This window comes from Lates calcarifer, linkage group LG19 (genome assembly GCF_001640805.2).
Source record: "Lates calcarifer isolate ASB-BC8 linkage group LG19, TLL_Latcal_v3, whole genome shotgun sequence".
In the NCBI taxonomy this organism is placed as follows: Eukaryota; Metazoa; Chordata; class Actinopteri; family Centropomidae; genus Lates; species Lates calcarifer.
This window is the reverse complement of record NC_066851.1, coordinates 8,987,557-9,013,183: the sequence shown is the minus strand read 5'-3', so window position 1 is coordinate 9,013,183 and position 25,627 is coordinate 8,987,557. Positions and strand designations below refer to the sequence as shown.

The window sequence follows — 25,627 nt, the reverse complement described above, 5'->3', positions numbered from 1 at the left end:
TTCTCATCTCCTTTCATAGTTCCAAGTAGTGAAACGCACACACATCTGTCCTGATCTGAGACGACATGGTGACTAGACAATGAATTAGACCAACGAGATAGACAAAAGAACAATGGCTTTAGGATACATGACTTATTTTGCTAAAGAGCCACGGAAGTTTATATAAAGTTTCAAATTTCAATATCTTTGTTTATAGGCTATGTGCAAGTTCATCTGACAACATAAAACAGTTGATTAAAATTGATTTTTTTTTTTTTTGTTTTTTTGCAACACAGCAAAACAAGTTTATTCACATAAGTCAAAAAATCTTCTGTGGAATTAGGGGGAGGAATGTCCAGGTCTCGGTGTTTGGGTGAAAGGGTGCCACAGCGTGTGCCTCACTCACTCTTCCTCATCCCAGCGAAGGGGTCCTTGGTGTCGTACTGCATCCTCATCATCATGTCAGGCATGCTGAGGCCCTGCTGGTACGGGGCGGAGGGGGGCAGGGAGGCAGCACGCTTCTGGAAGGCCGGGTCGCTCACCTCCGAGAAGGGGTCCTGCACACTCACACTACTCCTGGACAGGGTGGGGAGGGAAGGAGGGGGAACGAGAAGAGAGAGGGTGGGAATATATGAGAGAGGTGCAGTGACTGGACACAATGAAAATATGGAAACAATGTACTGTGAAGGAGCTCTACTTTACATGCAATGCCTTTATTTTTGAAAAAAAAAAACAACAAAAAAAAAAAAACAAACAAAAAACTAATTTTGTGATTTTTAAATGTTGGATATTTAATTTTGATGTATAATATATCAGATATTATTTTACATATAAGAGTACCTGCAGTGATATCATAGGTAGCATTAGATGTACTAGTACTTACTGTAATATCTGTTTATTGTGGTGCATTTTCATTCATTAAAAGGAAAGAAGTATTAGTAGCAAAATACTGTAAGTATTACAAGTAAAACTTCTAAAATGTTATATTAAATCATTGGAATATTATAGATGAATAACTGAAGGCGTTTATGCAGCATTTGACATTACAGCTGGTTAAAGTCAAGCTAATTTGAATGATTATATACACTGTTAGGTTTAATCTTTAATGATGCATCACATTTTATAAACTGATAATGTTTGTATGATATTCAAAGTAACTAATAAATATAGCTGTTAAATAAATGTGGGGTAAAAATTACAATGGACTGAAATATGAAGTAGCATGAAACAGAAGTGCAAGTACCTTAAAACTGTATTTAAGTAAATGTGACTTTCTACCACAGTTTCTTTGTTGTTATTTGTTTGTGTCATGTGTATACAAAAGCCCTCTCACACATAATATCACAAACAAAGCAAACAAAGAACTTTGTTTCCTCTCTCAGACTCTGCAAAGACAACTGTCTTGATTTATAATCCTCCAACAAGAAATAAGCACAGATGAAGAACATTTTACTTAAAAAGTAAAAGACTTTAATCATCATGTAAGGTGCAAGAGAATATAATATGGTCTTCATTTTCAATCTCACCTAAATCGCAGAACAAACAAAGCTTTGCCTCTTCAGGGAGACTATTACATCTAACTGTTTGGATAATGGTTATGTATCTGAACATAACTGCACACAGAGGTCTTTGCCTTCCACTTATATTCTGCTTCACTACACTATGATGGTTGAGACACTATTCATAATTTAGGTTTACATCATACATCAACTGACAATGCTTGTTTATACGCAAGGAACAATTTGTGCTTACAGACACGAATATCACACTATAACTAAAAAGCAAGTAAATTAATTATTAAAAAAAAGATGAACTACTGCTAGTACTGTGGTCGCAGAGGTGGTAGAAGCAGTAACAGTATTAATATTAGTGGTAGTAGCAGTAGAAACAGCAACAGAATCACTAGTAGCAGTAGTACTGTGGTAACAGTGCAGTATGCATGTGTGGTACCTGTTGGGGGGCAGTGGTGTGACCTGTCCCAGAGGGGTGGTAGCAGGTGTGGGTGGTTTCAGATCCCCTGCTGCCTCTGCTGTAGAGCTACTGCCAGAGGACTGGGGAGTCTGCGGGCCTTGGAGGGAGCCGCCTGAATTTGCTGGGAGACAGAAGTAGCCTTATTATTCATATAGCTCGATGATTCATGAAAACTCACGGCGAAAACTGTAACACATTCAGACCGCAGGGCTCCCTCATGTCTCCAGATACGATCTCAAAGCTGGTTTGAGTTAAAGCAGCCATAGTGGGCTTCCGCCACAGCAAGGTGCTGTATTAAGGAGATAACTTTGGACTTACGGCCAAAGCACTAACAGAGATGCCCCTACATGAGGAGTGAGGACGAGCAAACAGCCTACATGAGGGGCTGAGAAGATGATGGGAACGGAGGGACTGTTAAAGAGGGGCCACCAGAGGAAGAGGAGAGGACACAGCAAAGAGAAGGGAAGGATTTCTCAGAGGGAATTGCCTACTCGGGCGGTCACCACACAGCTCTTTATTTGGAAGCTGTTTGAAGATGGTTTAGCTGGGGTTTTTTTTAGGTGTTCCATTGAGCTGATGAGAGGTTCATGTGGAGGGCTGAGCTGGGGGGCACAGCTGTATTCTAAGAAAATATAGTGTATATATCTACAATGAGGGTAAAATCAAATTGTGTGCAAGCTAATACCTCACAACATCCCCTAAGTATGAGTGAGGACCTTGAGAAAGCTTGTGCTGATGACCTCCTCCTTGTGAAAATACATCTCCTCACACAGGGACTCCAAACTGAGGTTAAAATCGGGTTAGTATGCTCTTTTGTTATGACACCACATTTCTAGTGAATTTCTCAGTTCAGATGACTAGAAAATTATAGGAGAGCAGAGCTACAAGAGCCCAACACACAAAGAACCCCCAGCTAGATAAAACCAAGGGATACAAATTCCCAGAAGCAGGTTTAATGGAAAATGTGGACTGTTCCGGCAAAAAGATGACAAAGACAGAGAAAGAGAGAATATGAAAGTATCCTAATGAGCATTTAGTGTTAAGAAGGCTTTCTCTGGAACAGCCTCAGTGGCCTTTCCCTGCACAGCACGTTTCCACAGAAAAAAAGAAAGACTTAAGCTTTAAAAATTCATGCTAATTCTGAATTATTCAATGATACCCCCTGCCTCTACATCATAGGAGATGGAGAGAAAGAGAAAGAGAGAGAAGGAGAGGGAGAGATGGTTATCCCATGATGATGAGGAGAGATAGAGAGAGAGAGAGAGAGAGAGGGCAAAGACAGGGCAGGGAGCATTAGGAATTCTTCACTTCCTGGGACATCCCCACTTCAGACAAATATGAATGCACACAAACACATGCACACGTGGAGAAGTGCAAACAATGGTGGATTGAGCCGGGGTTAAGAGGTTCACAATTCCTCAAGAGCAGGAGGGCAGACAGACAGATACATAATACAGAAAGAGGGTGGAGGTATGAGGATGGAGGGGAGGTGGAGGAGAGCGTGAACTTAAGTGCCCTCTGTTCCACATTTAGAGAGAGAGGAAAGAATGACAGAGGAGGCGATGAGGGGAAAAAAAGTGTTTGTGCAAGAGGCATGTGGCTGACGTTTGATGTATGTGTATGTATGTGTGTGTGTGTGTCAGTGGGTGACATAATCCAGATGGGTGGTAGTGGTTAAGGGGGTTGGGGGGTGGGGGAAGAAAAAAAAAAGTCAGTCAGCTGAACCAGTTTTGTGAATGAAAGGTGACGGCGAGGTCGAGTTTGTTTATGTTCTACATTCCAGTTCTCATTAATCACTCTCCCCACCCCACCACCACCACCACTACACACACACTCTCCCCACCCCGCTACAACCAACAGCCCGCTGGACAAGCTCCCCCAGTGACATCACTGGGCTGTCAGTCTATATATAGGCTGGCAGGGTGTCAGTAGGGCAGTTTGCACTTTGGAGCAGGCGAGCACAGATAGCAGATGAAGACAGAGGTATACAAAAGAAATGGGATGGGATTTTTTGTGGCTTGTGAACCTGTGGTAATGAACTTCTTTCATGACTGAATTTACTCTTAGCAGTCAAAGATTTAAAGTGGGCACAGATTGTCAGTCTGTACACTGACTTCTGTGTTTAAGTCAATTAAAAGTATTCATGACTAAACTTGTTACTGGAAAGATGGACAATAGATGTCCATCATTTAAGGAATTTTGTATATGTAATCTTGCTATCCCTACTTATAATAATTATTATTTTAGATATAAGTTTCATCAAATGTCATCACTTAAATGACAATGATGTGACACAAGCATCAAGAAAATTATCTCAAATCTCAATATAATTATGGAGGCAAGTTTATCTATATGAGAAGCAAGTAAACATCACACCATTTTTAAACATGTTGGAGATGTTAAGCTTGGGTTTAAATCGAACTTCAGTTCTACAGGGTTTAAAAAAACAAAACAAAAAACAACAACAACAATTTAAGGTTTATTTCTAATTTGAGACACAACCTAACAAGAGAAAACTTTACATGAAATGTCTGCAATAATTTGGGTTGAAAAAATATAAATTACTCTGTTGGAACCTATCTCTCTTTTGATGAGGTGTCGTCTTGGATTTCTCACCATGATGAAGTTTTATTTTCAAAAACAAAGCCGTGAATAATTAATCATAAAATAAAGTTTTCTCTAATTTAATATTAATACTCACTAGATTATATAACAATATTTTAGAGCTGCACTGGAAAAAATTACATACAGAATTTTCAGCCATAGTAATAATCTCTCACTGCACAGGTCATGGCTGTTTGGTGTAGTCTAGATAATAATTTCACTGCATGCTTAAAATCCTCCATGATTTTCTGAGTGCTCCTGTTTTGTGTTAGTGATGTTGCTGTTCTTAGATCTAAGCAGTTAAACTCAGTGAGTTCAATGTTAAGAATAATTAGCAAAATCTGAAAGTAAGACCCAGGTTATAGCTGTAATTTCCCTTAAAAAGAGTATGTTTTGCATTGTATGCATTGTGTAGAGCTTAACCTTGAAGAGAAAACATGGCAAAACTGTAGGGGTTCAACTTTCATGAGGACCACCCAGTTCTTACACTCGCAGATGCTACCAAAAAAATGCAGCCGATATTACGTCAATCAAGTGCTGTAGGATCAGCAGTTTATAGTTGAGTGCTGAAAATCCAAACAGCAGCCCAAACATCACAAGTATTGACCTTTTCATATTTCATAATATAGATGCTATCTCTGATTGTGTGTACCACAGTTCCATCAGCTGATGTGGGCAAAATGAGATTCAGTGAAATTGAGGTGTTTAGATCCCCTTGAATAGATGAGAGGGGGCTGAATTATGAATTATAAAGTGTTATGAGTGAAAGGGAACACGCATTCATTTATGTGTGCTTATGTATATTATGTGTTATGTGTGTGTTGCTCCATGTACTGTATGTATGTGTATGTGCATGTGTGTGTATGCAAATGAAGGCAGATGCTCTTTTCCACCCACCAGGAAAAGCAATCTGCAGCGTCTCAGGCAGGTGAAGTGCTCCGATGTTCTATTTAAAAGCCAGGGTCACTTTTCTCATCTCCGCTGCAAATTAGAGACGTGACCTCACTGCTCCATATCGCTCCAACTCTTTCTCTCTCCTCTCCTGATCCTCACATCATTATTGTGCACAGAGACACACAGTGTGAACAGGTAACATACACAAACAAAAAGTACCCTTTGTGTTATGGCGCTGCACCAAAACAATATTACTTAACCTCTAAAGCACTGTAATCAAATAAAGGCGAGTCCTGGGTTTGAGGTACAAGTGGTGATCATATTGTAGCTCACCTTCATTAAACCAAGTATCATCTCATCAAAACAGTGTTAACATTCACTCATCTCTAAGGGTTTCAAGATGTGTTCATGTAATCACACATCATTCCTTTATGCTATTTTTAATGATAAAAGTAATACTTACTGGATGGCTGTATTTTAAGTTGTTAAAGGGACAATTCATAAAAATACCTTTAAAAAATAACCAATTAAAAGGCCCTGGTGGTCTCCACCAATGCTGGGAATGCCTCAGACTAAATCCAATTCACCTTGCTTTGTATTGAGGAGCTATCTCACAGATGGATATCTACATACGCAAGAGAAAAAAATCTGTTTTAATTTAGGTGAATTGACCTTTAAAGGTGTTACGGTAAGTTTTTGTTTTTGCTACATAGCCAATGTTAGCAGTAACAGCTGTTACTTTCCAGAGTAGAAGAAATGTTTTGAGTTTAATATCAAACTTCATTCCTTAACTCACCAAGAGCTGTCTCCAGTGATGGAAATTAACAGCAATGTTAACTCTTATATTTTTTCTATTTCTATCACTTTTGTTCTACTGAAGTTAGCATGCTAACCAGCTATCCTCAGCCTGTCCTGTCTCGTAATACCACTCTGTGATAGTGAGTCACTGTAGCATCAAGTCTGCCTCAGTCCAACATGAGAGGATGAAAAAGTAGTGCTGCCCAGAGGATGAATTCTAACCTCTTGTCTAGTAAATGCAACAATGGCTGAAGTTCATGGTAGGTGAAAAGCTGTTAATGCTAACATCGGCTATGTGGCAATAGAAAAACCTTATGTACAGCACTTTTAGCGGTCAACCTTTCTAATATTTTTTTTTTTACAATAAGAGAGTTAATGAGCTTTTTACTTTTTGGAATATTTGTTTGACACACTTCATTGTTAAGAGTTTCATTCTGTTGTCTTTTATGCAATATCTAATCTTGATATCAGTGCAATGTTTGTTAGTGTTCTTATGTTCTCTCAGGGAGCTGTCCAAGAGGTTCAGGGGGTTGATGCTAATTATGATAATAATGTGTGATATGATTGGCCATTGATAATTTTTAAGATTTTGTGTTGAGATAAAATAACCCTGTTAGTTTGATTTTGGCAAGTTTGGCTAATTCATTTAATATACACAGCACCTGACATAACATTGCTCAGGCTGATAACATTACCTTTTGTTTCTTTGCTAAATTAACCTGAAAGCTAATTAGCTACAAAATCAACTGCAACTTGTTTGTTTAGGACAAGCAAGCAGACTCTTTTAAAACTGCAACTTTGGCTGTCACCAAAATCTACACTGAGGAACAATTTTACACAACCCGCTAATTAATATTTTCTCTATGAACCTGTAATTGCTATGTATAAAATAAACAGAATCTGAGGAATATTTCTTCTCAGTCGTCCAACATGCAGCCACACTCACAGGAAGGTTTCTGACACAGCTACAAAGCCTTTATTGTGGTGCTGTTGTACGCCACATGTCATGAATGCAGATCACTGTTTCTCTGATGATTCCTGACACCTGTAGTTTGATCAGCAGCACCTGTTGTTTGGCTGCCGACAGATGGGGGAGCAGAGTCTATGAAAAAACCGAGCGAACCAGTCTGTTATCAGGCCTTACCAGGTGAGGGTGGCTGGATCTTGACCTGCTTCCTGTTGTCTCCCCCAGCCATGCTGCTGCCGCTGCTGCTGCTGTCTGCTGGTGGCTCTTCTCCCCTCTCCATCTTACACTCATAGGCAAACAGATACTGGATGTACTGCTTCTTGAGGGAGCTGGCGGAGCTGCTTGATGTGCCGACGTTCAGGGTGGTGGACAACTCACGCCACTTCTTGTTCTTGTTTACCTGAGTGGTTAAGGGTTGGGAAAATGAAAAATTATAGAGTAAATTCTCTTTGCTCGTGTCCTCTCTATACGGTAATGTTTCCCAGTTGTATTAGCCACACTTGTCATTTTGCCTGGAGTATGGTAGACCACAGTCTGCTGAATTTAATCAGAATGATCAATTCCATGGTTTGGGCCTTAATGTTTTTATTTTTACTATAACCACAGAGTTGTAGGTCACTTGTGAGTGCTGCACATCATTTTCACAGTGCTGTTTTAATTCAAGAGCAAAAAAAAAACAAAACAAAAAACACTACAGTACATGGTATGTGGACACCATTGACCACACACTTTTAATCCAGACCTGTTTTGTGTGGTTTGGGCTACATTCCTCAGTTCCAATTACATTATTAATACAATAAAATTTTACTCTAATTTTACTCTTTATGGTACGATAATTTTGGGGAACGTCCAGTTTCAACACGACAATGACCCTGGACATAAAGAGAGACTTGAAGACACGATTTTCCAGATTTTGTAGAAGAACTTGACTGACTGACTGACATCAAACTTTGTCAAACAACTTTGGGATGAACAGGAGCAACACCCATGAGCCAGGCCTTAACATTAACATCAGTGTCTAACCTCATGGATGCTCTGGAGACTGAACGGATGCAAATCCCTGCAGCCAGTTTCCAAAACCTTGTGGAAAGCCACAAGGAGGGAATTATGGCAGCAAATTAATGACTATGGTTTTGGGGTATGATGTGTAATGTTCAAGTGTCCACATACTTGTGGCCATGTGTGTATGTTATGACTTTATGGTATGTGAAATTATATTCTCCTCAAAATACTCTTAAATTGTGTTGTGTGTCTCCAACATTGTATCATCACAATAACTTTAAAGATGTTCACTAAACATTACCATGGCGAGGCCTCCTATTTCCCGAACAGCCATGTAGAGCTTCCAGAGATCCAGTGGCTTCTTGCCCACAGCGGGCAGTTGGGCAACAGGCGTACCCCTCTCCTCCATAAAGGTCAGGTATCGCTCTACCCAGACCCGCCTCTCCGGCTCTACACCCAGCTCATAAAGGCGTGTGATTCGCTCCCCAGTGAGGGAGGAGGAGTTAGGGTTAGCTTTCTAATGAGGGACAAAGAGAGAAAATAAGAAGAGGAGGAAAATAGGTTTTTATAATGGTACTTAAGAATGTGACCCTTTAATATACTATACAAATGTTAATTTCTATTTTTTTTTGGCATTATAATAAATGGTAGACTATACTGGGTACAGAACATGTATGTCAATGGAATTGTTTTTCTCATACCCTATACTTGACATGAGTGGACACATAATTCACATATATTTACATGCGCTGATTAGGTGCACTCATAGACGGTGTATTCTATATATTCTATTATATATATATTATATGGTTTATTTTTCTTTGCTGTGTCCTATTCTGCCACAACAACACACTCTCCCCATGGGGGTCATTAAAGTTTCATCCCTGTATTTACACATTCTGAAGTAGGCCCTTGGTTGAATGACTAAGCAAAAATAAACACTTCTTTTGAGTATTTTGTTCAGCGTGCAGTCTGTGTTTATTTCAAAGTTCAATTCACAGCAAATTCATATTCCTCATGTTCAAACTGGTGGACAAAGTTTAATCCCACACAGCAATGTCTGGCTTCGGTCCATGTTTCTTAAGAGTTTTGTGGTACAAAAGCCAGCTTTTGATCAAGTAATTACACAGTAATCCTCTAGTCACACACAAATCAATCAAACTTACAGGTTTCACTGACATTAATGTCCATAAAGAGAAATTCACTTAAGTTGCTTGGTTTGGTCTTTGTGTCTGAATATTTATGTGGTTCCTGTTCTTTAAAGACACACATCCAGCCAACAGTGTTTGAGTGTCTAGTTCTTACAGGACTGGAGGGGGTCTTGAGTGGCCAAGGGGGGCTGCTGATGCTGTCGCTGTCGTCCCCGTGGTAAGAAGACAGGCTGGCCGGGCTGGGGGAGAGGGGGGAGGGTACGGGCAGGGCACCGCCCGGCGTGGCTGGCTGGGACACACACTGCTGGGAGCCACTGCTGCTGTTATTGTTGCTGTAGCTGTCCTGTAGCTGGTAAAGACAGAGAGAGGGAGAGAGGAAGAGAGGAAGAGGACAAAGGACTTTAATTTTCTTTGGATAAAAACATCCATCACTGTCACTGTTCTTTTACCAACCTCATCAGTATCACTATGATATAATAGTGTGCTCTACTACTGTCCACACAACAACACTTAGGTCATAGCTGAAAGATGGCAACAGCAGGATACCCCAAACGATTCAGTATGTGTGCGCACAGACATACAATCTTTTATGTAGGTATGTTTGTATTATGATACATATGTTTAGATCCAGAGGTGGAAAGCATCTAGTACATCAAGTACTCAAGTATAATTTTGTGGTACTTCTTACATCCAAGAGTATATTAAGTTGTAAATTTAGTTCCATCTCAACAAACTTAAACCAGTATAGCTAAAATTCTGCCATAGTTTTTCCTGTTCCTACACAGCTGATGTTAGCATGAACAGTTCGTTAACTTTCCAAGAACTTCAGCAGTTGTTGCATTTACAAGACCAGAGGTTAGAATATGCTCTCTGGGCAGCACTACCTCTTCAGTCTCTAATGTTGGACAGACTGGACACTACAGTGACTCACTATTGAAAAGTGGTATTACGAGCCAGGAAAGAGCAGGGTTAACTGGTTAACATGCTAACTTCAATAGAAGAGAAATGACAGACAATAACAGTAAAACAAGAATTAAGATTGGTGTAGCTTTCCACTGCTAGAGACAGCTCTTGGTGAGTAAAGGAATTAATAATGCTGAACTCACAAAATTTCTCCTAGACTAGTAAGTAAACAGCTGTTGATGCTAACTTTGGCAATGTAGCAATAGCAAAATCTTACATATGGCACCTCAGTAATAATATACAAATAATAACACACACAAAGGGTGACTCTGCAATATGACAACTTTTTGTTTTGATATTTCTGTGTATTTACTGATAATATTAAGTTTGAGTTACATTTTTAAAGGTACAATTTTAATGCATTTGCAATATAATGTTGGCACATTCTAGTGTTGCTCCTTTTATTAAAGGAAAGATACTGAATACCAGTTAGCTACAATCAGTAGATGTACTAGTACTGGTATTGCATCTTAGTCTTCAGAAATAAATGCATGTGTTGGTGTATGTGTGTAAGCTGAATAGTAATAGTTGAAATTCATGCAGATCAGTATGTATTAGTACACATAGTTTGTCTGGGAACATGTGTGTGCATGAATTTAGATACAGTCTGCACTTTGTGTAAATCACTCACACTTGTGTCTAGGTACGAGAGCCTGTCAGTGCATGTACACATAGGTGTGTGTGTGTGTGTGTGTGTGTGTGTGTGTGTGTGTGTGTGTGTGTGAAAGAGACTGAGAAAGCGGGAACAACAGCTTGACAAGTGCTTCTGGTCTGTGTACAGAATGCACATGTCAGCAAAACCTTATCTTTCCCCTCCCTCTCTCTTTCCCCCATCTTTCTTTCTATATCGCTCTCTCTTTCTCACTCTCCTTCTCTCTCTCTCTCGGCAGACAGATCATCTCTTTTGGGAGCACTGGGGGTCTTTCTGGCTGCTCTGACTGCCTTAAATAATTCAAAAGGCCCTACTACCCTAATCAGCAAAAGAAAAGACGGGGATTTGGAGGGAAAAGACGTGTAGTGGATGTGATGGAGGCGTGTGTATGTGTGTGTGAGTGTTTGTGTGTGCGTGTGTGGGAGAAGGGTTGTTAAACAAAAACAAGGGGAGGGAGTAGAAAAGAGCAAAGAGCAGAGTTCTGTTGTTGCTGAGCTGAGCCAAGCCGAGCTGCAATTGTAGGGCAAAATGAGAAGTCAGCATTGTGTATTGGGACGTGTGTGTGTTTGTGTGTGTGAGTGAGTGTGTGCGTATTGAGAGAAGGCACTGAGAAAGTAATATTTAGGAGAAGGATGGTGTGTATTTGTGAGTGAGTGGAAAGGCCAGTGTGTGGCTTTTTGTCTTTACCTTTATGTGTGTGTTTGTACGCGCAGTATTTCTGTGCTGTGTTTGAATGTGTGTATATGTACATGTGTGTACTGCGGATGCCGAGCGCTCTCTTTCTCCCTGTGTCTCTCTCTTTTTTGCAACTCGTGCTGCCAAAACATCAGCAAGAAGAGAGTGCTGGGGGCAAAAACAAAGCGAGGAAAACATTAGGAATGGTAAATGTTAAACAAATCATTAAATATGGCGAGAAAACAACAGAGAAACAGCCCACTGTGCTGAGGCAGCATATGCTGATCAGATTTGGTTTGCTTCATTAGGGGAGCAAGATCAAAAAACAAAAACAAAACAAAAAATGAGAGGGAAGTGCAAAGAAAGATGGGACGAGGAAAAAGGTCAAAGGGGTACCTTTGGTTTGTGAGGCTCGTTGGCGGGGCCTGTGTCGTCTTTTACGTCCGTTTTGGGTTTCCCGTCTGGGCTTACCATGCTGTCTCCCGACATTCCCATGGCTCCTTCAACAAGAATGAGAATACATTTACTATAGAATATTTGTACCAAACTTGTCACAAACAAAAATGTTAGTATCTGTGGACAGATTTGTTCTTTGGCCATAATAATGTTGTCTCAAGTAAACCAAAGAATTTCTATAAAAAAAGATTATTCACAAAAGTATGCTTTCACCACAGCAGAATGAAGAGGTATACTTGACGTGTTTTTATATTTTGGTCAAGTCGACATGTTTTAACTCCCTAAAATGAACACTTCTTTCTTTGTGTGCACTGAAAGCCACTTGATAATGGTTTGTATAATGTCACAGACAAAGTCAGACAATGTAAAATGGTTTCACGTCTTTCTGCAGTTGAAATATTATGTTCTTTCCTTCTGTGTTCTCAAGGCCCCTCTACAGCCTGTAAAGGGGAGATTGTGAAAGAAATGTATAAAAAGACTGCTGCTTAAGGATGACATAGAAAGAGAATGAGATAAGACTCCACAAAAAGCGAGCCAGTGCTCTCTTTCAACCTTGCTGGCTGCACATCCTCAGTTCAGGAGAAATCATATATGCTCTCACATATTCAAAGTGGTGAGAGAATGAGAAGGTTAGCATTTAAGAGATGTTGGCTGACAAGGAGACTTGTTTCTGTTTTCAAAGACATTTGTGTACCTTCTAATTGAAGAAGAGTTGAGATCCTTAAGATTACTTTTAATAGTGCCAGCTGCATATTTCTTATTAAGAGAAAGAAGAGGTCCTTGGATACAAGGCTCTCGTCTTTATTCTTCCCTTGTGTGCCGCGGCACAGTGGGAAAACTAATGGCTTTTTACCGTGCCCAGGGGCAAACCAGATGAGTTTGGAGGAACCTTGGTGCTCTAATTCGTTTGAAGTTTTCCAAATGTCACGCATTCTGATATTTGGTTTTGAATAAAAGGTGCCTTTCATTTTGGGAGCCACAGTGCTCTCCGAGGTGCGTTTAGCAACAATGCGGCGGGGCGAAGGGCTAAAAGAAAAAGGGATGCACCACATTAATCTTTGCTCACTGGAGCGCCAGCTCTACAGGAAAAGTAAGAACACAGAGAGAGTAACCGGTATCAGAGAGAACTCTCTTGATTTCTTGGTCTTTCACTGGCTTTTGCCCCCTCTACTTCTCTCCCTCTGTCTCTGAATGGGAGCAATTCAGAGTTGGTTCTACATAAACATATGGCTCTGTATATGGATCTATATAAATACACTTAGAAATATGCAGCATGAACAGTATCAACAGAATAAACAGAGTGAAATGAATACACTAAGATATATACACAGATATATACAGTATAGTGTGAGTTTAAGTACGCAGTGTGGGTGTAAGAACAAGTATAATACGAGAAGTAGCATTATATGCAGAATTAACAACTGGATAGGAATGTCTGTATACACTATAGGTCACATAAATACTGTCAAACATTAATGTGGAGGGCTGTGACTGCTCATTCTCTATTTTAGCAACTATTCTGTACATTGCAAGACATGATAAGCAAGTGGAAATGGGGTCATAACTTCTTTTACCTGAAGGTGGCAAATTGTAGGCTGGACCTTGTGCGTTACCAGTGGCTGAGCTGCTGTTGCCTATTGGCTGGCTGTAGGGGACAGTGGTGGCCATGGTGCTCGCCTGACTGATTCCAGGGCCTTGATAGCTGCCCTGCCTACCACAGAAAGAAGAGAAAGAAGTAAGTGCATGTGGAAGAGGTGATTTACGCTCAGATTCACACTGTGACAGCCGGCTGTGGAGACATAAGTGGCTAACAGTGAAAGCTGCAGAAGAACAGAAGTCACAAAATTGTACAGAGATGATATTTGGCAGTATGTCACTGCCGTACGTCTTTATTGCTGTTGTAAAAACCGAGCAGCGTGTGTGTCTGAAAGTCACAATAAAAAGCAACATATCCCAGATCAAACAAACAGCTCTTGCAAAAGATTGAAGATGAGCATGCAGCATCAGAAGAGAAAAACTCCTCTATCCTTCCTTCCCGGCTCTTCTCTTCTACAAATCCCCCTTCTCCCCCCGTTCTCCCCCCTCTTCCTCTCTCTCCCACAAGTCATAATTTAACTAATTAAGGTGTGCTTTTGGAGAGGATCATGTTATTTGTTGCCATGGTGACAGCAGAAATCAATCCAGTTCAATCTCTCTCCCTCTCCCTCATCCTCTCTCTCTCTCTCTCTCTCTCTCTCTCTCTCTCTCTCTCTCAGGCAGCTCATCACATGGTGTTGCAAGTGACATCAGAGGGGCTTATCTGCAACCTGCTGAATGCTAGCCATCCGTGTGTGTGTGAGAGAGAAAGAGAGAGAGAGAGAAGAAGAGAAAGAGAAAGAGAAAGAGAGAGAGAGAGAGAGAGAGAGAGAGAGAGAGAGAGAGTGTGCGTGATTGAAGGCAGTGTTGCATGCCAGTCAGGCCACAGCCAGTGACATGAGGGCTGAAAGGGAACACCATGTTTGGAACAATTTGGTCTATCTCCTGCTGACTCAAGATTATCTCCTGGACAACCATATAAAAAAGATTGGGAGAAAAGGGCGAGACAGATAGAGAGAAAAGACATGTAAGGTGAAGAGTGTGAGAGAGAGGTGTCTAAAAAATCGAAAGAATACGAGAGGGATGGTTGTAGACTGAAAATGCAGGATGAAACTAAATTAGAAAAGAAGACAGGAACAGGAGAGGGAGGAAGAGGAAGTCAAATTGTAGTAAGGGTGAGTGTAAAGGAAGAAAGGATGGAAGGAAAGCAAGAAGGAAGGAGGAGTATTTGGCCCTAACTGCAACACTGTCTTATGTGGACGAAAAGAAAAATACTATCCGGATTTATGTCAGTCAATTCCCTCCTAACTGGCACCTTTCTCTCTTTCACACACTCACACAGACACATAGTATAATACCTCATGTTGGAACCGATACACATAGCCTAAGAGGAGGGATCGGCTTGGTAAACCTCCCCATAATCTCATCTCACAGATGTAATTAGTCATAGAGCACGGCTGATGATACATATGTAATCCCTCTATGGGGGCCGAGGTGCACAGGGGAGCTCCATGGCAAAGAAACAAGCTCACACCAAATCCACGCTTATCTGGCCCCATTTCCCTATAATGGGGGAAGTATAGACTCCTTCACTTGCTGCCTACGTGTTCCCTAAAAAGCTCTGTGTGAGTCAAGACACAGAAATAAATTTACCTTTTGATGGTTGCACTTCTCGCGCAAGTAAAAAAAATGCATTCTGCGCACAAACTCCCACAAAAGAGAGCTCTGATAAGCCGGCAAAGAAAAATAAGTTTCAAGATGCCAAATGCCTGTGAAGCTCATTTATCCATACTGTAAAAACACCCCTCACCCACCTTGAGCAATATAAGCACAAGCTCTCATGTGAATAGTGAAATATCCAAATCAACAACAACAGTGGTTGGAGGTTTTCGACTGTGGCGCTCTCCCATTATGACTAATTCATGTCATAAAAAAGCCCATTAGAAAGCACTTGATGGAGGCACCGCACAGCGTTTAATCACACTTAATATATGCATGTGCCGCTATCGGGAAAAAAAAAAAAAAAAAAAGGCACAGCGCATTCATCTTGCTCTTGGGCACCTTTGTGCTGGGGGAAAAAAAAAAAGCATCCTGTTGCCGCAGAGAGAGAGCGGAAGAGTGAGTGAGTGAAGGAAGAAGAGAGAGAAGAGAAAGCAGGGGAAAGAGGAGGGATGGAGAGATGGAAACAGAGAGAAAGGAGGAAAAGAGGAAAGGAGGTGGACGGAAGGAGAGGAGGGGGGAGGGAAATTAAGAAGGCCTGAGAAGCCTGAGTAGTGTGTGTATGGGTCCCTGGTGGACCGATGGGGGGGCGTATTTTCAGCTCAGGGCCCCAGAGCTGGAGGTAATCGCTGTTCCATGAGACTGAGCCGAGCGAACACGCATTCGAACACTCACACGGGCACGCGTGCGCGCACACACACACACACACACACACACTCTCAGTAAGAGACACTGAAACATCTATCTGAACACTATCAGGCCAGTGCACTCTCAGTTTGTTGTCTAGGAGTGACCTGAGGAGAGAAAGGGAGAAGCAGTGCAGGGAAAGTCTACCTTGAGTTTTTAAGAAAAGCTTAGCATTAGAGAGTTCGATGCCACATTAGAAGGCAGGTATATGACAACACAGCTGTGGTGTTCAATGTTTTGCTCGGCCTGTCCAGACACCATGAGGAATGCCACAAAAACGCCATCGTCTCATACCAATAGAAACACTGTAGCCGCTTCTAAATGAAACTTGCTATTCTACTGTTTGTCTAGTCTTTCTATCTAAATGCTCTACGCTGATAACCTGTCCTTCACTCTCCCCTTTGTTTTTCCCTAATTCTGCACACACACACACACACCACACACACACACACACACACAGAGCCATCTCTCTCCTCTTGCTATTCAGTCCACATGTGTGAAGGGCATCAGAGAAGGCCACTTTCACACCGTGGGCAGAGCGTGTGTGTGTATGTCAGTGTGTGTGTTTGAGCGTGTCCTTGTGTTCATGCGCGGGGTGGGCGCCGTTGCCAAGGGGATGCCATGGTTACGAGGTGCCAGCCAACCAGCTGACGGTGCCTCTCTAGAAGTGGCAGCGCCTTTGTCCTTCATTTGTGGTGACAGGCCGCGCTGATGCCTCCCAGTGCTGCTAACTGGACGAGACAGCAGAAGCGCTGGGACCGAAGGAGTGTGTGATGGCTGAGCGGCCCTCTCTATCGATCCCTTTGCTTTGTGTGTGTGTGTGTGTGTGTGTGTGTGTGTTTAAGTATGTGGAGAAGAAAGTGAGAGAAAAAGAGCCAGAGAGAGGCTGCTGGATGGAAGGATGGAGTGGATCGGCTGGAGGCCATGAATTATATATGGACCCAATCTGTTCTCAGGGCAGCTTGGGCTCATAGCTCCTCCAAACTCCTGACTCAACTCACCACACACTCACAAACACTTACACAGATAGAGGGGAGACCAGAATAAGCCCCCCCACAAAAATAAAAGGACAGCTTTTAACATATTAAATCCAGAGAAAAGCTACTCTTCCCATCTCCCTCCCCTCCTTCTCAAACATCAAACAGCTCAGGATGGATGGAGGAGAAGCCATTTATTTTGCCCATCTAATGAAAGCAGAGCGCTCCGCAGCACTGCCAAGACTGCGAGCGACAAAGCGCCACAGGCAGCATCCCCCGTTCTTGACATTCAAGCGCTGCTCTTATTTATTTAGCAAATTTACTTACTAAGGAGGTCAGAAATGAATTATTTGGCGAGGATTTGCCTGGGAGCACTCTCCTCTCCTCTCTTCTTCCCTCTTCCAACATTTTTCTCCCTTCAATTTTCCTTTGATTTACGGCTCTTTTTTTTTCTCTGAGCTTTGCTCTTCTTCTACTAAGTGCTTATTTTTTCGACAGAGCCCGTTCCTATAGCTCCAGGAACTTTTTGTAGAGTGTCGCCGGCAGCGCTGGAAAGTCATTTGAAAAGCCAATTCTGTCCTCAGAAGCTGCTGCCAAGAAAAGCTTATACCTTTTAATACTTTCTGTTCTCTCCGCTTTTCCAAAAATTCCCCCCAACATCAATCCCCCAGCCCCTAAAAAATTTTCTCCCGCACCTTTCTTCCAAACAAACTTGTACCTCCTCCACACTGACAGGCTTGACATCGTCCGTGTTATTTGAGTACAACATGTCAGACTTTTTACGCTGCAATTCATCATACTGACAACTGGCAGCCTAGCACCCCCAACAAGTCAACAGCTTTTCATGAAACTGATGCTATTTTCCAGAAAATTAACCTCATTTCCAATTGACCAGCATCTACTTGTGGAATTAGGTGGCAGCACACACTGACATTTACATTTTTACTTTTCATAGTCAGTTGTAGCAACTACAATGACAGAAGCTTAAATTCCTTGAATACAAAATTAAGATTAGACGCTTAGATGTTAAGTGACTTTGTCATTAAGATAAAACCATATTCTTCTGCTGTAACCTTTAGAAGGACAACTGGATTCTTTTCTATGCTCCTAAAACTCTGTTTCCCCTCAACTACCAATCAAACTGATTAACCGATAAAAGTGGGACATTTGTTTCTGATTCCCGTCGGCCGGCGGAGGAGAAACTCTGAGAGGGCTCGAGGGAAAAAAACACTCACGCCACACTTTATGAAGATTTAATCACGACCCTTGCCTGCAGCCATGGGATACCAGAAGTGGCCCTCCTCTGTTCATTCAGCATTCTTTTCACTCAGCGTAATGAAGCTGGAGTGTGTCTACTAGTGTGTGAGGGTGTACGTGTGTGTGTGTGTGTGAGGCAGGGGAGGATGGATTTAGGAGGTGGAAATGTAGAGGGATTACTGATGGGGTAAGCAGAGAGGGGATGTGTTAAAGAAAAAGAAGAAAAGAAGGTGAGAGCAGCCAATGACAATGCTGCTGTATAACTAGCCCCTGATTTAGAAGGTCGGGAGCTGGTGTCTATGGCAGTTCACCCGGGGTTGATGCATCAAAGAGCCAAACTAGACATGTGCTACGACTAACAACTTGTTTCGCAGGCAGAGAGGAACTAGGTCTGAATGTTTCAGAATGTTGCGCTGAGATCTGGAGAGCAAACGGGGTACTGGAGCCTTTAACTGCAGGTTTTTCGGAGGCCAATTTTCTCCTGATCTCCCTCAGATGTTCTAAAGTGGGATCTGAGGAAGAAAAACATAACAAGGCTGTGCTGGAGACAGCGGAGAACAAAAAGCAAATTGGGAGGAAGAAAGACTGAGGGAGATAAAACAGTCTGGGTAGGATAACAGAGCTACACAGAGACGGAGAGGGCGATACAGTTGGGAGAGTTGGTAAAAAGAGTGAAACAGGTGGGAGGAGAGAGAACAGAGGCAGACGGGGAGGGATGAAAGAGGGAGAATGAGCGACAGCAGACAAGAACAACAGTGAGGGAGAGACAAGCAGCAAAGAAACTGGAGTATTCTGCAAAAGTGTCCATTATAACAAAACATTTAGGCTCTTTTTTTGTTTTAAATCAGTAAAAAGATTTCCTGCCAGAAGACTAACTCCTATTTGTTACAAAAACATGTTATTATCAATAAAGAAATCAATATTCTGCATAAAGAGGATGGCAGAAATGTGACAAATGATTCAGATTTGTGAATGCCGATCTACTTTGGAAACAAATAGCCTCATCCAGCTGCCAGACTTTTTTTTTTTTTACACCTGTGAGTTAATAAAAGTCTTTTGTTGCTGTCAATATCCAGCGCATGCTTTGTTTTGAATAAACACAGTTGCACTTTGGAAGTTAGCATGCACAGCAACCACCGCCAAGACAGAACAGAGAAAGTAAAGGCAGATATCCGACAGAAAATCAAAAGGAAAAGCTGTCTGTTCTTTATGAAATGCGATCTGTACAGTGCAGTTAAAAACAAACAAACAAAAAAACAACAACACATTAATGAGTCCTTAATCCCAAAGATGGATGTAAAACAGCAAACAAAGACAAGGAACCCATGCATACATCAAAATGGATAACTGTAAAGACAGAGAAATAGATGAAGACACATACACACACAATACACATTTTAGACATATTTGCACACACACACACAGAGTGAGAGAGTGAGAGTGAGAGAGAGAGAGAGAGAGAGAGAGAGAGAGAGAGAGAGAGAGAGAGAGAGAGAGCCTTCTCCTTTATCTGCACCATAGCAAGTGACACCTCTCCGGTGTCTTGGTGAATGTGAGGAGAGACTGACGGGTAGTCTGATTGGTCCCAGCAGTAGGGATCATGTCATGCCACTTCTTATTGACAGCCCAGCCATCTCTTAATGGCTTGGCCTGTATTTGCATTGCTGTGTTTGTTTATATGTGTGTAAATGCGTGTGAACAGCACGTCCCCCACCTCCCCCCACATAATTAATCACACACACTGTCGGCCACACCACGGCCACCCCCCGACAAAATGTTGACACAATGTGCACAACAACTGTATGTGCTCACTTGCTGTTACCATTAGAGTGACTAACACATGCCAGTGATGATTATGATGACTACAGTGATGATGATGATGAAGGTGATGATGGCAATTACAGTGATAACAATGATGACTCCTCTTGTTTTGCTCTCAGAGGGAGCTTGTGAGAAATGTCATCATGATCACTTTCAGTTCTGTTTAGCTTGAAAAATTTCCATTCAGTTTAGTCATCTGAGGCACAAACACATTCACATGTAGATATATGACAGACACACACACGTTATGAGGGTGGTGGACCTACCTATGGTGCTGTGAGTGTGAGGGTGGCAGGAAAGATGGATGGTGAGGTCTGAGTGGAGGTGAAGGTGGCAGACGGGTGGAGGCAGGGTGGGGTGTAGGCCAGTGGGTGGAGGTGGGTTGGGGTGGCTGCATCTGGGCTGGGGACCTTACATATGGAGGCCGCCTGCAGGTCGGCATCGTCGTCAGACGCCCCCCCGCCCGAGCCCCCGACAAAAAGAGAAACTTCATCTGAAATATCATTACTGGCTCACAGTCTTCTCACAGTCTGACTCATGCATTATCAGAAATGGAAATGAACACTGACAAATGTTAATCTGCCATTTCAGCCTGCAGAAGAGACTGGCTCCCACAACGCATTGTCAGGCAGAACCCGCACCGACTGGAGGAAGCGCAGAAACCCACCCTTCCTCTCTGAAGATGGCCATGTTTTCACAAGTTCCCCCAGCAGGGTTCAGCAAAAGTTTACTGCCCACACAATCCCACAACAGCCCTGAACTCCAATGCTACAAACACTCATATATTCAAAGCTCCAACCCTGATGGAAAAATAATATCCCTTAACTCATATACCGTTATAGCATCAAAGTGCTTTGTATTTGTGTTAAGGTGCTTGGTGTCACCTCTGTCTCTGGTGTTTTCACAGTTAAACCTCTGGTTTGCTTTTTCTTCTTTTTATGTTTTGACAGTGCAGTATTCAACCCATACAGTCTTCTCACAAGCCAATCTCTCTCTCTTTTCTGCAACAAATGGCACTTGGTGTATAGTGCCAGCCATCAAAATGTCAGGCACTTTATGAGATGTGTGAAAATAGGGATAGTTCCGCAAATGGCTCATAGAAGTGTAGAACCCCTGAGAACTAACTCTTGCCTTCACATCTGAAAAGACTCTTGGAAAAAAAAGACAAACTCTGTGACACAGAAACTCTCTGTGGTGCTTTTCAGCACACCTCCCTACAGACGACCTGCAGAGAGAAGTCACACACCAGATAGTGAGTGATATAAGAAAGAGATGCTTTCTGTCCCCTAATTTTAGAATGCTACTATTTCCAGGTGAAGTAAAATAGTCCCAGTCCCACAAAAGAATTTGGGCCATTTCTGTTGGAGTGGAACCGTAATACAGTTTTACACTAGTTAACAAGTAGGTGCTTGAACAGTAATGCATGATGACATGCTCTATACACACACACAGATGAAATGGCACTAAAAAAGGCAAATCTTTCAAAATACAAGATTTCTTAAAGAAATCAGACCTTGCTGTGCTCTTACCGGTTGTGTGTTGAGTTGGCAGATCCTGGTATGCCAGCTGCTGCTGCCTCCTGGGCCTTGCGGTTAGAGCTACCCAGAGAAGGAGGGCCCATCCCTGGCCCAGCTGGCTGAGGCATGCTAGGGGAGCTGGGAGCCATAGGCGGGTACACCCTGTTCTGGCTGCCTGGGCCGTGGCTACGTCCTACAGGTATGGGCTGGCCGGGCCCCTGGCCATGCATGGGGCTGCTAGCATTCATTCCCAGACTGTTGGTCATGCCAGGGCCAGGGCCGCTGTAACCGGTGCTGGCTGTCCCACTGTAGTTGGAGGGCCGAGGGTAGTTGCCTGGAAAAAAGACGACATGAGAATGAGCTGAGAAATGACTAAAATCATCATTACACACACAATGTCACTCAATAGGTAAAACATGGGATGCTGTCACTTGAGACATTTAACTTCCCACTTGAATTTGATAGATTGTTTACAAGAATGACACAAAATGGCTGCTGTGAAACACTGTAGTCGCAGATGGGTGCTATGAATCACTTAATTTGAGAGAAATGGAGTGTTTATAAAATGCTTGTCAGCTGATACCTTTATAACTACTACAGTGACACATACAACTATTTCATCCATCAAGAAAATAATCCTGTGGCAGATGAGGAATGAGGGATGTAAAGTGCAGAACCAAATTCTGATTCACAACCTCTACAGGGTACAGGTTGTGTTTCTGGTGACATTTTACACAGCTGCAAGTTGCTGGATGGCCCTGGGAACAATTGCCAAGCTTAAGGCTGACTTTGTGAAACACTCGAGAGGAGCTCTAATCTGCAGTAAATGCTTTCTTGCTGCCCTGGAGTGCCACACGGCCGCAATGCCAGAAGCTTTCCTAAGGCACACTTAAACCCTTCCATTTTGGCTCTAAAAACCCAGCTCCACTCCAACACCAGCTGCAATAAGAGCTGAAAGAGAATCACCATGCTATCAAAAACAACATGTACATACATTCAGGCACACTGAAACACATCTACTGTACATGTAAGTGCAGTACACACCCACACACACAATCACACACACACACACACACACACACACACTGAGCACATCACATTATATTGCCTCTGCAGGCACTGGGCCTTTTCCACTGTGATATTCCCTCCTTGGGACAAATCCCCTGCAAAATAGAAATGGAAAATGTGGCATCCTCCATTGTGAAGGGGGCTATTTATTTTGATTTGATTAAGGGTGCTTTAGTTGGGCCTCACTGCTTAATCCTCTGAGAATATGTCTGGAAAAGGGGATCAAGTCCCTTTAAAACCTGAAGGCTTTTCCGCACGCTCAAACGAGGGAAAGTTGAATGACAATATTCCACATGGGGGAAAAAAAAAAAGACTCCGAAAATGGAAATGGCTTCTCAGTGTCCTCGAGCTGCTTCAGTGAAGACACTTTCCACATGACATAAGCCTGCGAGTCCGACAGAGGGAGCGAGAAGGAGGAAGCAGCAGAGGGTGGGGGCGGAAAGACAGGAAGACAGACAGACAGAAAGGGAGGGGGAAACAACCCCCCCCCAACCCTGGAGATAGGATTTATATTGAATCAAAATAAAAGTCTTTCCCATAAAAGTCAGCAGCTCCGGTTGAATTTGTCCAGAAATTGTGATGAAATCTACTGTGGGAGATGGGAAAAGAAGAAGAAGCGGATTATTTCTGGGGAGGCTTTGGTGAGTCGGTGAGCTGAGTACGGCTGACACCTGTCAAGGGTTTTGGGGCTCTAATAGGGAAGCGTTCAGGAAGAAAGGATGTCTGCTAACGAACACAGGAGGATACGTATGGTGCACAGTACACGTGTGTGTGTGTGTGTCCATCTGCTTGTCTGTGTAAATGCATATATAATACGTCTGAGACCTTGCAACCAGTGAAAGACACATTTCCATGTGTCTTTCACTCATAAGCGACTGCCTGCAACGCTGTGGAAAATCCTGGGAATGGTGCCCTGCAGCCTCCTTCCTCTCGCCTCGGGTGGACGGTTTGCTGCAGATGAACAAGGCCCCAGTCAGCGACCTCTCTCAGCCCTCTTTGGACAGCTGTTGAGCCCCATGTCATGGCTGCCTGCCATACATTCTCAATAGCCTGGGCGGACACTTTGTGATTTTTGGCCCTCGTGACAGACTGAGGCTCCAGCACACCTCCCTGGGAGTTGTTTATATCACACAGTCTCATTTGGACAATCTGCATTTTTTTTTCCCGTTCTTAGCGGACGGGTCAAAATACCAAAAAAAAAGTGGGAGTGAGCGTCTGGAAATTTCCATGAGACCGTTTTCTACTCCAATGGGGGTGAGATACTAAGCCAAATCTAACTGAAGAGGTTTGTGTTTCCAAAAAAAAAAAAAAAATGCCATTAAGGTGACACGCAGCATTGAGAGAACTTATCACTCTTGATGTACAACCATTCAAAATGTTCTAGTTGTGGGCTATGTTTGCCTCGGCTGACAAAGGAAAGACAGAGTAGCTGTGGGACTAGGTTAATGCTAAGCTTTCCTATGAGAGTCTTGCTTCGTCCTGACAAGAATGATTCACTTCCTGAAGGATTGGTGTCGTGCCAGAGCACTTCTTCAAGGACAGATAGCGCACTAACCCACTTTTTAAAATGACTGAGAGCTCAACCCTGAAATTCTGTGTGTTTTCATGAAAGCCATTCATAGTTTCTAAGGCTATGAAAGTGCCATTCAGATTGCATTAGACATCTGATCACTGCAGAGGACAAAAGACAAAATGCTGATAGCTACAGATAAGATACCAAATATATCATAGCACAAATTAAAATTGACAAATATTCAAAGATGCTAATACAGGTTCCCTACCGATAAAATCAAAAGCACTACTGTTCATTTGATTTAATTAAAAAAAAAAACTTAATGACTTGAGACTTGAGAAAGCTGCATGCCTGAGACAGTGGCTTCTTATCAGGCAGTATGAGTTGAGAACAGTTGGTGGCATCAACCTGACTTTTATATTGCTTTATTGTGCAAACTCTGCTTTTAAAAAACACAGCGTAGCTGCTAAGAAATACCTCCTCCATGCAGGCCACGAGAAATAAATATGCTCTATTAGCTACATATAGCTATGTTGGCTTTGACATATACAGTATGGACAGAAGTGTGTCATCTACTGCTACTGCTCACATGCTACTCAAACTAATCTAGAAACCAATCAAGAAGAGATAAGAGGAAAAGGGGACAAAGAGGATGTCATTTCTTATTTGTCCTGTCTTGTGTCCTTGTGGCTCAGTCTTGGTTTCCTGCCTGCTTCTCAGGCACTTGGTGCCTTTGGGGAGTCTTGGTGGTATTTATAGCGCAATGGAAGGGAGGAGAAGGAGAAGGAGAGCTCATGGTGCTTCGTTCACAATTACATGGAAATTCCCAGCATGGTCACGCATTCGGCGGACGCTATATCCTGCGCCGGGTTTAATCCCCGCATTCCCGCGGGACAGCTCGAGTGTGACCAAGCAGATTACTGTCTACTGCTTCCTCAGCAGACTGGACCATCCAATACTAACAGCCGAGGCAGTCATTCTCCCGGCTACGGTAGAGTAAGGTATGAGGGTGCTCCAATGCACCCTCAGGATCTGTGAACTCCATCAATAAGGAGTGGAATGCAGATTACATGGCTGCATGCTTGAGCTACCAAGGACAGGAGTGCGGGCAGGCTGTCCATGTCCATGTGCGGCCGAACACAAATAAAATAAATGTATAACAGCATTTTTGCTTTTTTTGAAGATGCGGTCGAGATTGGGGGGAGATGGGTTTGGTTGTGAGAGTGGCTAAGAGAGAAGTGTAGTGTGACAAGGAAAATACACAGTGAAACTCAATTTTACTCCATCTTAGTCTTTTACTTAAAATATAATTGAATCTATTTCTAATGCAGCTGTATCCGTTTTTAACAGCTGAAATATCTTGAAAAGTCAACACAGATCT

At 42.5% G+C, this 25,627-nt stretch overlaps 1 protein-coding gene across 1 annotated transcript in view; it reads right to left on the bottom strand.

Moving 5' to 3' along the window:
• The window catches only part of LOC108898039 (AT-rich interactive domain-containing protein 1B-like), a 168,646-nt gene that overhangs the window by 6,080 nt on the left and 136,939 nt on the right, over positions 1-25,627 (bottom strand). Inside the window, 8 exon segments of the mRNA XM_051078138.1 lie at positions 386-555; positions 1,930-2,071; positions 7,391-7,613; positions 8,517-8,732; positions 9,521-9,715; positions 12,053-12,156; positions 13,687-13,823; positions 21,678-21,999. Coding sequence (XP_050934095.1) covers positions 386-555; positions 1,930-2,071; positions 7,391-7,613; positions 8,517-8,732; positions 9,521-9,715; positions 12,053-12,156; positions 13,687-13,823; positions 21,678-21,999 — 1,509 coding nt within the window.